General features: G+C 45.5%; 1 protein-coding gene across 1 annotated transcript in view; it reads right to left on the bottom strand.

Moving 5' to 3' along the window:
- LOC121862673 (oplophorus-luciferin 2-monooxygenase non-catalytic subunit-like) overlaps positions 1-15,000 on the bottom strand; it is a 21,219-nt gene that overhangs the window by 229 nt on the left and 5,990 nt on the right. The window contains exons 2-4 of the mRNA XM_042360994.1: positions 2,262-2,844; positions 1,320-1,475; positions 263-367 (exon numbers count right to left, since the gene is read on the bottom strand). Of these exons, the coding sequence (XP_042216928.1) occupies positions 263-367; positions 1,320-1,475; positions 2,262-2,844 (844 nt within the window). The remainder of the gene's footprint in view (positions 1-262; positions 368-1,319; positions 1,476-2,261; positions 2,845-15,000) is intronic.

Below are 15,000 nucleotides of genomic sequence, written 5' to 3'. Positions count from 1 at the left end.
GGTTAGATAGTTAGGTAGATAGTTAGATAGTTAGGTAGATAGTTAGATAGTTAGGTAGATGGTTAGATAGTTAGGTAGATGGTTAGATAGTTAGGTAGATAGTTAGATAAACAGATGGACAGGAAATCATAAATACAGACAGACAGACAGAAGGATGGATGGATGGACAGACAGACAAACAGACAGACAGACAGACAGACAGAGCAGAAGAGAAAAGAATCGCAAACAGACAGACAGACAGACAGACAGACTATATACTTACCATAAGGGTCAATATAGCCACCGGAATCAATAAGCGGCTTCCATACCTCTTCCTCTAAAAACTTAATCCCATTGTGGTGAATGTAAATCCAACCATTAACGAGACCTGTAAGATTTTGACCACATTAGTACCCAGGTGTGTATCAGTGATCTACCAAGGGGTGGGGGTATAGAGCTAATTTTAATGGGTGTATATTGCAGAGGGGTATTACTGGCCGTGTGTGTGTGTATGTGTGAGAATGAAACTGACCAGATCTTTGATTAAAGTTGTATGCGTTTAATATCTCTCTCTCTCCTCACTACTTCAATCATGTTGTAGTTCTCACGGTCTTTCAATAGCCTAATTAACATACTGCGTGTTAATTATTCTAAGGCATTGGGAGAGAGATAGAGAGAGAGATGAATGGAAATGTGATGAGAGAGAAGAGGAGGAAGGAGAGACAGAGAGACAGAGAAGCAAAGAATTTAGTGGAAGGAAAAAGAATAAAAAAAAGTATCTCAGGTGATGTCTGTGACGGAACTTTTTCGTTTTCGTGGGAAATTAAATGTCAAGAAGCGATTATCAGTGGGAATCCTCAGAAGGTGTAGAGAAGCTAACACTATTCCTTTTATCTTTGTTCATTCTCATATATTTTCGTTCATATTCTCGGTACTTGCTCTTACTATGTTGATGTCACTGGGGTTATTATTATTATTATTATTATTATTATTATTATTATTATTATTATTATTATTATTATTATTATTATTATTATTATTATTATTATTATTATTATTATTATTATTATTATTATTATTATTATTATTATTATTTAGCTGTAATATAGTCCTTAATGTCACACAGAAACTTAATAACTCACCTGAACTTAATAACTCACCTGGACTTAATAACTCACCTGAACTTAATAACTCACCTGAACTTAATAACTCACCTAAACTTAATAACTCACCTGAACTTAATAACTCACCTGAACTTAATAACTCACCTGAACTTAATAACTCACCTGGACTTAATAACTCACCTGGACTTTATAACTCACCTGAACTTAATAACTCACCTGGGAAGGCGTTCACATGCACGTCTCTTATAGTGTTGTATCCGAGATCAATAAGTCCAGTGGTATGGCTACACTGTATGGCATTCTCGTCCAGGTGGGTGATGAGATTAGCGCCCATTCCTAGGTTCTTCAGGAGCTTCAGGTTTTCAAAGGTTCCTGTAGGAGACCACAACATTGTTAGGTATGTATGTATGTATGTATGTATGTATGTATGTATGTATGTATGTATGTATGTATGTATGTATGTATGTATGTATGTATGTATGTATGTTACTCCTCTGATCTTCTCTTTCTCTCCGTATCTCCCTCTCTCGTTTTCCATTCCTTAATTCTCAGTTTCTATCTCTCTCTTTCCCTCTCTTCCCCTCTCCGTTCCTTTTCCACTCTTTTCCCCTCTCTCGCTTCTTCTTCCTTCCTTCTCTCCCTCCTCCTCTCTCCTTCCCTCTCTCCTCCCTCTCTCCATCCCTCTCTCCTCCTCTCTCGTTCCCTATCTTCCTCTTTTTGTTCTTCTCTCCTTCTCCTCCCCTCCCCCATCCTTCCCTCTTCACAGCCGTATATATTGAACACCTGTATAATCTCTGACTCGTCCATCGTGGTTCTTTTAATTAACCACTACGTTATAACCGGAAAAAATATAACGAAGAGAGGAGGTTAATGGTGGTTGAATTAGGAATGAAAATAACGTGTATGTGTGTGTGTGTGTGTGTGTGTGTGTGTGTGTGTGTGTAGAACCTGTATGTGCATATTAAAGAGTTCAATATTGACAGTGTGTTATTTTTAGAACCTTAGCGTTTTTAGTATATGTGTTTGTTTTAAAGCGATATGCCTCTCAAGTTTGTTAGGAAAATCATTTTATACTTCCGATTGGGGTCACACCGTTAGACAGACAGACAGACAGACGGGCGAATGGATGAAAAAAAAATCACGTAATATATTAAATACCTGGAATAATTTCAGGTATCCTGGTTTGAGAGAGGTGAATGTTGACCAGTGATGGGGTGTTAGCGAAGGCGTGTACCGGAAGCTCCCCCAGAGGGTTGACTGAGAGAAAGAGACTCCCTAGTGTCTCAGAATATAGCTCAGGAAATCCTTTTATCTCATTATGTCTCATATCCAGGGAAGTAAGCATTGGGAAGTCTTTAAGATCGAGGAAGGGGAAAGAGGAGATGTTGTTGAAATTGAAGACTAAATTGACAATGGTTGAAGCACTGGTTGATAGAGCTCCTTCTTCGACTTCTTCAAGAACGCCGTCAGTGATCCAGAACTGTTCGAAGGTTATGTTCCCTAGATCACTTTTACGTAGGACCTTCACGTGTTGATTGTTTTTGATGGTTAATCTCCGGAACTGAGGATAAGGGAAGTTAGCCTTGAAGACTCTGGCTAGGTCGTCCTCATCCTCCACATCTGAACAGTCAAGGTCGAGTGAGATCTTATTCCACTGAGAACACACACAAGGGATGATGTCTTCCTCGACTGGACATGCTAATTCTCGAGGCCCAACAAAGCAGTCTTCGGTTTGTGGCTCCTATCTTCTCCTATCCACTCAGGGACGTTACCTCGAGGATGCCTCACTCTGCTTTTTTTTGTACCCACACCTGCCCATCCAGGAACGATACTACAGACACCCAGTATCACCAGCAGGAATATGGAACAGATCTGCATGGTGAGGGCTGATCGCCGGTGTTGTCAGCAGTGGTCGGGTGAGGGTTGTGTGAGGGGTAGATATACAAGGCTCGTGTAGACTTATCAGCTGTCACAACGAGCCTTGACTTAATACTTTGGGGTGATGCAGCTCAAACTTCTGTTGCTGGGTGGTACAGTGTGGTGGGTGGTGTGACTGCGGTGCTGTGAAGTAGTCAGGTGATGCAGCAGCTGGTGAGATAACAAACTAATGTGTTCTGGTGAGTCAACTGATGCAATATGTCTCGAATCTCTGCCATCAAACCCAACACTAAAAGAGAATTAGGTGTTTACTGGTCATCAAAACACTACAGTCCCGTTAACATGTAAACACAAAAATAAATCGGTGAGTGTAGTTTTGTTATAAATTTTCGGATCACGTGAAGATTAGGTACCCCAGTTATTATCTGATGAATAAGCATCCTAAAGCTTTTTTTTTTACAGGGATTAACCCACCGGGTACAGGTCACTGACCCACATCAGGGCCTGGGGGGCGAAAATAAATAAATAAATAATAATAATAATAATAATAATAATAATAATAATAATAATAATAATAATAATAATAAATACAAAAGTGAAAAAAAAATCAAGTGTGAGAAACAATATACAGTATGTTTGTTGTGTTGTCAAAGTAAGATAAACAATTGAGAGCCTGCAATTGTGTGTAAATGAGGCAGAAAGTCAGATCACCAACCTGGGACTTGGTCACAATTTCTGTGATGCCTTATGTTTAGTGAGTTAAGTGTGGTTAGGTTAGGTTAGGTTAGGTTCGACTACGTAAAGTTAGGTTAGATTAGGTTAGGCAAGAAAAGATGATATTTTGTATGGTTATGTTAAATTGGGTTCAGATTGTCTATGTTAGCTTATATTAGCATAAGGGTATTTAACCATCAGAGTAAATAAGCTGGGGTATCTAATCTTCAAGTGATCCAATAAGCTGGGGTGTCTAATCTTCAAGTGATCCAATAAGCTGGGGTGTCTAATCTTCAAGTGATCCAATAAGCTGTGGGTGTCTAATCTTCATCCTGAACCAATTGTCCTCTTTTTTCAGTAACTACTGTAGTTAAATCACCAAAGCTAACCACTGATGTCACTGTATCTCGGCCTCATCACCTCTCGGACGGGCGCTATTCCCCACGTGAAGGACAGACTAAGAAAGCCAAAGTCGCCGCCGCCAAATTAAAACGTTTTAAACTGATGCCTGAGAAGATACAAGTTCACCTGTACAAGGCGCTGGTGAGGCCTGTGTTGGAGTACCCACTCGTCACACTCGGGAAGACCAGACTACAACAACTACAAAGCTTCTAAAACAAGTGTCTAAGGTCAGGCAGTGCCCAAGCGCCACCCTACCAGGAGACAGTGGAAGCCATCCACCTGAGAAATAAAACAGAGGCCCTCAACGTCAGGTTCCATCGCCCGCACTACAACAACCCAACCCGCGACCCATCTATGTCCGCCACAGTGATCCTCCTTAGATTAAAACTTAGACGATATAAATTCACATTTAACAAGTCACAATCAAGTGAGTCCATAACGTAAAACAGTATAAGATTTTAATAAACATGTAATTGTAAAATCAAAATAGTCATTGTCTACCAAAGTAACCATTGTGTAACCTCATCCTAAATCCTAGGTTAGCTTAGTTAGCCAACAAACTCTGTAATATGTAAAACAAGGGGTGTCGTCCCCCTCTGTTTAACTCATTAAACTTCTTTTCCAACCTTTCCCCCCACGACTATATGTTGTGACTTCTCCATCCCTCATGTCTGGCTGTGCCCTTATTATAGAATGGATATCAATTCACTGGAGTCGGTGCAGCGAAGAATGGCGAAAATGATTCCGGGACTTAGAAACCTTCCATATCAAGATAGATTAAAGAAACTAAACTTGCATTCCCTAGAAAGATGAAGAGTGCGGGGAGATATGATAGAAGTATTTAAGTGGGTGAAAGGAATCAATAAAGGGGATATAGATAAAGTTCTTATAATATCAGAGCAGGATAGGACTCGGAGCAACGGATTTAAGTTGGATAAGTTTAGGTTTGGAGGGAGATAGGAAGAAACTGGTTCATAAACAGGGTGGTAGACGAGTGGAACAAGCTTAGCAATTTGTAGTAAGTGCTGGGACACTGGAAAGTTTTAAAAAGAGGCTAGATAGATTCATGGACGATAGAGAGTGGTTGTAACTCTCTACAGGAGCTGCCATGCACAGGTCAACCGGCCTATTGCAGACTCCTTATTTTCTTTTGTTCTTATATTATGGGGAACCTCACATGGTGTAGTAACTCCCTCAAAGATGGTGTTATGAGGGGCATCACGTGGTGTAGTAATTCCCTCAAAGATGGTGTTATGAGGGGCCTCACACGATCCTGTAGCAACTCATTCGCTACGTGGTGTAGCATCATGGGGACACCACGTGGTCTGGTGTCACAGGACCTCACTCACTCAAGTGGTGTACAGTCAGGTGTGGTCCCAGGCCTCCCTATCGTGGACGGATTAACACATCACTGCTTGTTGTTGGGTCGCACGGGCAGTTATCACTGGGTACCTGGGACCTAATTGTGTGAAGGTTAACTTGGGTACGACTCTCAGATGTTACTGTTGAGTTGTTTTCACTGACTTAAGTGCTGTTCACCACTGTTCACCACTGTTCACCACTGTTCACACTGTTCACCACTGTTCACCACTATTCAACACTGGTTCCATTTATTTCCAAATGAAATAGTAACTTCTTGCGAGAATTTGTTGATATTCCGGTGGGAAGGAGGGGTTAAGGGGAGGGCGTTGGGGTGTGTGTCAACATAACAGCTGACTGGCCGCCACCGGACAGCGCCAGAGACGTCTTGGCCCTTCGGTGTGTGTGTGTGTGTGTGTGTGTGTGTGTGTGTGTGTGTGTGTGTGTGTGTGTGTGTGTGTGTGTGTGTGTGTGTGTTCTGCCTGTTGTAAAATTCCCTTGTTTATAATATTATGTGTAAATTTATAAAGAATACTGAAGGCATTATATAAAATAATTAAATTCATACACATTTAAATTTCATTGATGGTAATATGCATTGTTTTATATATTCCATGATGTTTATATCCCACTACCTACCATAGAGAAAATAAATGTATATAGATATTTATATTGTTTTAGAGTAAAGAAAATATATCCAATTCGCATACCGTACAAAATGAATATAGTCAGGTAGGAAAAGTAACATATATATTTTTGAATTATGAAATTAGCCATGTGTATTTCATCCCAGGTGATATGAACAGGTGCGGACCTTAATTAAATCAGTAAGAGATAGGCCAGGTAACTGATGTCGAAGAATGAGAGAAAAAAAGAGAGAGAGAGAGAAAAAAAGGAAGTCAACCAAGAAAATATAAAAGTTTTCTCATTTTCTACGAGGATTTATTTTCTATATTTCTGAAGTAAACTGAAAAGTCTCTCTCTCTCTCTCTCTCTCTCTCTCTCTCTCTCTCTCTCTCTCTCTCTCTCTCTCTCTCTCTCTCTCTCTCTCTATTCTCACACACATACACACTCTCTCTATATATATATTTCTCTCTTTCTGTCTATCACACACACACACACAAACACACAAACACACACAAACACACACAAACACACACACACACACACACACACACAAACACACACAACACACACACACACACACACACACACACACACACACACACACACACACACACACACACACACACACAAACACACGTAGAAAGAACATCCAGAGACAGTCATTACAACACCCTCATTAACATACACCGTCTACCACATCATTAATATTCATTACCTCTCAACCTAACTCTCTCCTGTCTTCACCTAGGCACCCGGAGTCTCTGTCTTGAGTGACTGTCAACGAGGATGATGGAGACAGAATACAATATTAGGGTAAGTTTTTATTTTCCGAGATGATCAGGTAATGGACAGGTGTTAATGTACAGGTGAGAGTCTGTTAATTAGTTCTCTGTGGGGATGAAGACAAGATATTATGGTTTGTCTTCTTATACCTACAGGATTTAAGCGGCAAAGACAGATTGAAATTGGCTTTTTAGCTGATGAAGACAGATATGTTAATAACAGATTGAAGACAAAAGCCGAGGGAGAATATAATTTGATGCAGTCGAACTCAGAAGACAATATGGGATATAGGTCTGTTTTTTTTTTTTTTATTCTCGTGAAGACAGAAACTAAGCTTGAGTTTATGTTTGACTTTTTCTCTTCTGGCCGTCAAAAGGATGAAGACAAATTAACTCTCTTCAGTCTTAGGTCTTAATGATGATTATGATGATGATGATGATGATGATGATGATGATGATGATGATGATGACAAAGAGATGTTAATATAAAATGAATTGTCACTTTTAAGATTTTTTATGAGTTATTTGATTCAAGATGACAACAAACTGTTATTGATGATGTTACTCTCTCTCTCTCTCCCCCCCCCCTCTCCTCTGTAATAATAATATGTAATAATAATAATAATAATAATAATAATATAATAATAATAATTAGCGGTTTATTGAAAGAAACGCAACGGAAGGCTGAAAATATACAGTTACATAATTGGGGAATGGGTCTCTTGATTGACAAATAACATACAAGTAACATAAGTGATACAAATATGATATATAATAACTCGGTGGGGAGAAGGTCATACTACAGGGCATTTCAACATAGTGACAGTGCACAAAGGTAAGATTGACTGGGAGTGAATACACTGGTTGATTACAGGTTATTGATAATTTTTACAACGGTTGGGACTGGGCTGTTCTTATAGTGATCAGTTCGTGCTCGTATGGGCTGGATGCGGTTGTGGTGTCGACCAACAATTCGCGGACGGCGTACGAGGGATCTCAGGTGGTAGTAGGAGCCTGTGTCGAGGATGATGTAGAAACTTCTCACCAAATTTGCAGATGAGGTCGTGGTGATGGTCAGAAGGCCGATGGGGTCAGTGTGTTGAATGCTTCTTGATATGTGGTGTAGGAAGGGGAGAGAATAATCTTGCATGCCCTCTTTTGCACTTTTTCTAGGTGTTTACGTTGTGTGGCATTTAGGGAGGAAGACCAGGCAGGGTAGGCATAGGTGATCTTGGGAAGTATGAATGTTGAGTAAACGCAGCAAGGAAACTCGGACCTGCCAGGAACTCCGAGGGACTTGGAGTCGACGGAGGGAGGTGGAGACAGGCAGGAGAGTTTGACAACTTCATTGACGTGTGGTTTCCAATTTAGTTTGTTGTCTATGGTGACGCCGAGGAGCTTAGTGGAGTCTACAGCACTGGGTGAGTTAGTTGCCTAAAGTAATGTGGATGGGGGTGGGACAACGTCGGAGGAGAGGTTGATGTGCACCAACCATGGTCTTGGTATGGTTGATGGTAACGTGGTTGTTGGTGGCACAATTTTGGAGACTGTTCAATAAATCCTGGAGGACATATAGTCGGGAGCCGAGTTCTTCACACTGATCCTAATGAATTTGGAGTCGTCGACATATTTCCAGTGAACAGAGGTTTCTCTTTGGGCATCATTGAGAAGCATAAGGAAACAGAGCGATCCCATCTTGGTGCCTTGGGGGACACCAGAGGTGAGTGACTGAAAGTGGAACTTAACCCCTCGGAAGCGTACAGCTTGGCGTTGGTCACTAAGGAAGTCTGTAAGCCATGGAATAAGACTTCTTCGAAACCCGAGGTCGATAGCTTTGTTGATGATTCAATTGTGGTCGACTAGGTCAAATGCATTTGATGAAGTCAATGAAGGTGACAGCCACAGACGTCTTTCGTTTCTCCAGATGGCGGTATATGTAGTCGAGAAAGTTGACAAGACGTGAGTGGTGGAGGAAGTTTTCATATTGCCAAATTGCTGAGGATCTATGGCGCCTGCAATATCAGCAGAAGCATAGTCAAACACGAAACTTTCACAGATTAAGCTGGATATTGGGGTGATGGCAATGGGTCGTAACTCATTTAAGGATTGTGGGCTGGTTGACTTGGGCACTGGTGACACATATAGGGTCTTCGAGTCAGCTGGGCATCTTACTTGACAGGAAGCATTGATGATGGAGCAGAGGGGTTTAGCTAGTTCAGGAGAAGTCAGCGAAGAGTTTCATTGAGTAAGTCAATGGGGTGGTGGAGCCTTTAACTTTAGTTTGTCCAGACGTTTGCTACTTCAAAATTGTTCTCCTAAGTCAGTGGGAGAGAGGGGCTTGGTAGGTAAGCAGGAGACTGGTTGTGTCAAGCCGGGGGAGCGTCTGGCATATGTGTGAAATGGTTGTTTGATTGCTCAGCTGCGTCACCATTGAGTGAGATGGCTAAGGAAGGGAGGAGGTGTGTCTTATTGTTTTAGTCCACAGAGTTCTTTAAGCTCACCATACCGCTCCCACTGTTGTTGGTCTGCTTCGGAGTGTTGCAACTTGGTTGGGTAGTGAGACTTCTTTGCAGTGCGTATTTCACGGATGACTTGGTTGTGAAGGGACCTGTAGCAGTTGTGGTCATTGAGATAAAGAAGCTGTCTCTGCTGCATAAGTCCTTTGATCCGAGGCGTGATCCAGGGCAAGTCAGCTGGGTGAGATCTGACGGACTTCTCGGGGAAGAAGTGGTGGTGAGCTTCCGTGGTGGTGTTGGTATAATTTATCCATTTGGTGTCCACGTCATCCACACTAGGTACTTCAGTCCAAGGATGGTGAACTATCCACTGCCCGAAGAGACGCACTGCAGTCAGTAAGCAGCCTGTAGGTCTTGATGTAGGGTCTCTGTCCTTGGCTGGTAGTGGCAGCTGGGAACCAGAGCACTGATAGGTGTGTGCTACACCTGATAGGAGGCATTGGTTGAGGTGGTTGGTACTGGTCCGCTAAGTTATTTAAGATAAGGTCAAGGGTATTTTGACCGTGTGTGGAGAATCCACAACTTGTGATAGTGACAGCTGGTCCTGGATATCAGTGGTGTCAATTTCATTATAATCCCTACATAATACTAACTTGGCACATGGGTACCTAACTCTGAGGTGGTAATGAGATGATTGATAAGAGTGTCCTTGGTGGGTGAGCGAGGTGGATGGTATGCCACACAGTATATGATAGAAGCAGTGTGGCGCGGGTGGAACCGTGGGACGACCCGTACCCATAATGCCTCCACATCAGCTGGGACTAAAACATCCAGGCGTGACGGGCGTAGTTCATCTTGACAGAAGAGGACAACACCCCCTCCGCGACCATGTGAACGAAGGTGATGAAAGAATTGATATCCCTCAATATGACAAGGAACAATTTGCCAAGCTTCACATATGGCACTAACGTTGGCAACGACTGATCAGACTGTTTTTAGCTAAGGAAGTGACGTTGGAGAGCAGTAAGGAACCCCTCCTTACCGTAACATATTCTGGGAACTTCAGTGTATTGGTACAGTCTCTCAGGAGAAGGTTTATCTGGGCTTCTGTTTATGACGTCCTGGTCTACGGCTGCCAGCATGGAATATGTTTAGTGATTTTAGTCTCGCGATAACACTGCCATCAGGATAACCGTTCCCACGCTTTAGAAGGTACAGAGGGCGTCGGGAGTAAGTGTGTGTGTGTGTGTGTGTGTGTGTGTGTGTGTGTGTGTGTGTGTGTGTGTGTGAGTGTGTGTGTCCTTCGATACTGAATTGAAAACACCTCAGCGAACACAAAATCGGTAGAGAGGCCTTGCAGGTTTTCCTCGCCTCAAATTCCATCAGTGTGTGTGTGTGTGTGTGTGTGTGTGTGTGTGTGTGTGTGTGTGTGTGTCCATCACGTATACCTCGAGAGAGAGAGAAGAGAGAGAGAGAGAGTGCCATGGTGAGGCACTCTCCAAGTGACACCAGCTGGTCTCCTCTTGTCGAAAAATGTTGAGAAATATAATCATTGAATGTGTCTTAAGTTAAATGGCTTGAGAAAAGTGTTTAGGAAATGAAGAATGTGTTTTTATTATTATACATATTTTCATTGACATCTCGTGAATGTTTATATAATAAGATTAACATTGTCCTCATTTGCAGAACACGTCATCAACAAATCAGGACAATGTTGCTGTTTATACGAACAGTCATGTAGTATAATATAAAAAATCATGTACAATGTAGATTTTTTCTGAGACATTATAGGATTTTCTTCAATTATTATTAGCTAGTTTAGGTTAGGTTAGACTAGGTTAGGTTAGGTTAGGTTAGGTTAGGTTAGGTTAGGTTAGGTTAGGTTAGGTTAGGTGGGTTAGGTTAGTCAGGTTAGGTTAGGTTAGGTTAGGTTAGGTTAGGTTAGGTTAGGTTAGGTTAGGTTAGGTTACTTAATCACCAGGTAAAATAATCGAGTGGTGGATTATTATTCTCGTGATTGATTTGAAATTGCGAAAAAAAATTACATATATTCCTACTCTTACGATCAACTTCCACTAAAACTTCACCTTAAACTTCTCTGATTGTGAATGCCACTGGAGACGTTCCGAGAGACAGACAGAGAAGCATTATAGCGAGCAGGTTGACACCACTGAACAACTTCCTGACACCTGTTCGAAACTTTACTTAGAAAAGTTCGTAAATTCTTGTGTCAATTCAGCTGTTCGGTAAATGGATCTCACTATCTTGATATATATTTCCTTCTAACTTAACCTAACAGAAGAAAGACAAACACTCAGACAGACAGACATAGAAAAGAGAAACAGAGAGAATAAAGAAACACACATACACACACACACACACACACACACACACACACACACACACACACACACACACACACACACACACACACAAAAGGAACACATGTAAATTCTTGGACATGCAAAACTTAGATTACCTGAGCTTCTCCGTGAGAGTTGGACACACCCAAACGTGTTATTATTGGCCCAACTTCATCCCATTCTTGCTCCTGGACACCATTTCAAATAACTCTCCTCTATTCAGTTCTAGCCCAAGTGGCGTGTCTCTCTCTCTCTCTCTCTCTCTCTCTCTCTCTCTCTCCCGTTTATTATTCCCACTGTTTTAAGTGAAGGAATGTGTAAACGTCACTTATAGTTACGATTATATCTACATATTCTGTCTGTCTGTCTGTCTGTCTATATATCTGTCTGTCTGTCTGTCTGTCTGTCTGTCTGTCTGTCTGTCTGTCTGCCGCCTGCCTGCCTGTATATCTGTCTGTCTGCCTGTCTGTAATATCTGTCTGTCTGTCTGTCTGTCTGTCTGTCTGTAATATGTCTGTCTGTCTGTCTGTCTGAATATGTCTGTCTGTCTGTCTGTCTATCAGACCTGTCTGTCTGTCTATCTGTCTGTCTGTCTGTCTGTCTGATATGTCTGTCTGTCTGTCTGTCTGTTTGTCTGTCTGTCTCTGAATGTGTAGTGGGTAGGGAGGGTAGTGGAGGGACAGGGAGGGTAGTGGAGGCCTGGGATGGTAGTGGAGGGTAGGGAGGAGGGTAGTGGAGGGCCAGGGATGGTAGTGGAGGTAGGGAGGGTGGTAGTGGAGGGTATGGGAGGGTAGTGGAAGGTAGGGAGGGTAGTGGAGGGCCAGGAGGGTCGTGGAAGGTAAGGAGAATAGTGGAGGTAGAGAGGGGTAGTGGAGGGCCTGGGATGGTAGTGGAGGTAGGGAGGGTAGTGGAGGGCCAGGGATGGTAGTGGAGGGGAAGGGAGGGTAGTGGAGGGTATGGGAGGGTAGTGGAAGGTAGGGAGGGGTGAGTGGAGGAGGCCGGGAGGGTCGTGGAGGGGTAAGGGGAGGTAGTGTAGGGTAAGGGAGGGTAAGGGTGGGTAGGGAGAATAGTGGAGGGCCAGGGATGATAGTGGAGGGGTAAGGGAGGGTAGTGGAGGCCAGGGGAGGGTAGTGGAGGGCCAGGGAGGGTAGTAGAGGGCCAGGGAGGGGTAGTGGAGGTCCAGGAGGGTAGTGGAGGGCCAGGGAGGGTGAGTGGAGGGCCAGGGATGGTGAAGAGGGCCAGGGAGGGGTAGTGGAGGGCCAGGGAGGGTAGTGGAGGTAGGGAAGGTAAGGGTGGGTGGGGTGGGTAGGGAGGGTGGGAAGAATAGTGGAGGGCCAGGGAGGGGTAGTGGAAGGCCAGGGAGGGGTAGTGGAGGGTAAGGAGGGTAAGGGAGAATAGTGGAGGGAAGGGAGGGTAGTGGAGGGCCAGGGAGGGGTAGTGGAGGCCAGGGAGGGTGAGTGGAGGCAGGAGGGTAGTGGAGGGCAGGGAGGAGGGTAGTGGAGGGCCAGGAGGGTAGTGGAAGGCCAGGAGGGGTGATGGAGGGCCAGGGAGGGGTAGTGTAGGAGTAGGGGAGGGTAGTGTAGGGCCAGGGAGGAGGGGTAGTGGAGGGCCAGGAGGGGGGTAGTGGAAGGCCAGGAGGGTAGTGGAGGGTAGGAGGGAGGTAAGAGGTGGGTAGGGGGAGGTAAGGGAGAATAGTGGAGGGTAAGGGAGGGTAGTGGAGGCCAGGGAGGGTAGTGGAGGCCAGGGAGGGTGAGTGGAGAGCCAGGAGGGTAGTGGAGGGCCAGGGGAGGGTAGTGGAGGGCCAGGGAGGGTAATGGAGGGCCAGGAGGAGGGTTGTGGAAGGCCAGGGAGGGTAGTGGAGGGCCAGGGGAGGGGTAGTAAGGGTAGGAGGGTAGTGGAAGGTAGGGAGGGTAATGGAAGGTAAGGGGAGGGTAGTGGAGGGCCAGGAGGGTGGAGTGGAAGGCCAGGAGGGTAGTGGAGGCCATGGAGGGTAGTGTGTAGGTGTAAGGGGAGGGTAGTGGAGGTGTAGGGAGGGTGGTGAACGGCCAGGGAGGGTGAGTGGAGGGCCAGGGAGGGGTAGTGGAGGGCCAGGGAGGGTAGTGGAGGGCCAGGGATGGTAGTGGAGGCCAGGGGAGGGTAGTGGAGGGCCAGGGAGGGGTAGTGGAGGCCAGGAGGGTAGTGGAGGGGCCAGGGAGGTAGTGGAGGGCCAGGGAGGGTGGTGGAGGGACAGGGATGGTAGTGGAGGCCAGGGAGGGTGAGTGGAGGGCCAGGGAGGGGTAGTGGAGGAGTAGGGAGGAGGTAGTGGAGGGCCAGGAGGAGGGGGTGGAGGGCCAGGAGGGTAGTGGAGGGCAGGGAGGGTAGTGGAGGGCCAGGGAGGAGGTGGTGGAGGGCCAGGAGGGTAGTGGAGGGCCAGGGATGGTGGAGTGGAGGGCCAGGGAGGGTAGTGGAGGCCAGGAGGGTGGTGGGAGGTGGTGGTGGAGGGGTAGTGGAGGGCCAGGAGGGGTAGTGGAGGGCCAGGAGGGTAGTGGAGGGCCAGGGAGGAAGTGGAGGGCCAGGGAGGGTGAGTGGAGGTGGGGAGGGTGGTGGAGGGGCCAGGGAGGGTAGTGGAGGGCCAGGGGAGGGGTGGAGGGAGCCAGGGAGGTGAGTGGAGGGGTAAGGGAGGGTAGTGGAGGCCAAGGGATGGTAGGTGGGGCCAGGGATGGTAGTGGAGGGCCAGGGATGGTGGTGGAGGCCAGGGAGGGTAGTGGAGGGCCAGGGAGGTAGTGGAGGCCAGGGATGGTAGTGGAGGGGCCAGGGGAGGAGGGTAGTGGAGGGCCAGGGATGGTAGTGGAGGTAGGGAGGGGTTGTGGAGGGCCAGGGATGGTAGTGGAGGCCAGGAGGGTAGTGGAGGCCAGGGGAGGGTGAGTGGGAGGGCCAGGGAGGGTAGTGGAGGGCCAGGGAGGGGTAGTGGAGGCCAGGGAGGAGGGTAGTGGAGGGCCAGGGATGGTAGTGGAGGGTAAGGGAGGGTAGTGGAGGGCCAGGGATGGTAGTGGAGGGCCAGGGAGGGTAGTGGAGGGTAGGAAGTCATCACGGGGTTTATCTCACCTGATAAAACACCCGAGGTTTATGGTTCAAGGAGACACATAGTGACGCTATCTTACTGTTGTGTTGTTGTTGTGTACTATCTCTGTCTCTCTGTCTCTCTGTCTCTCTCTGTCTCTCTCTGTCTCTCTCTGTGTCTCTCTCTCTTTATTTTATCCCGTTTGTGTTTATATACATTTACATATCACACAGCACAGCAGCGTCAGGAAGCTGGTGGTCATCTCAACTAAGAGAA

The sequence above is a fragment of the Homarus americanus genome, unplaced genomic scaffold, assembly GCF_018991925.1.
Source record: "Homarus americanus isolate GMGI-L3 unplaced genomic scaffold, GMGI_Hamer_2.0 scaffold31037, whole genome shotgun sequence".
Classification (NCBI taxonomy): domain Eukaryota; kingdom Metazoa; phylum Arthropoda; class Malacostraca; order Decapoda; family Nephropidae; genus Homarus; species Homarus americanus.
The sequence above is the reverse complement of the archived record's forward strand: the minus strand, read 5'-3'. Positions and strand labels throughout refer to the sequence as shown.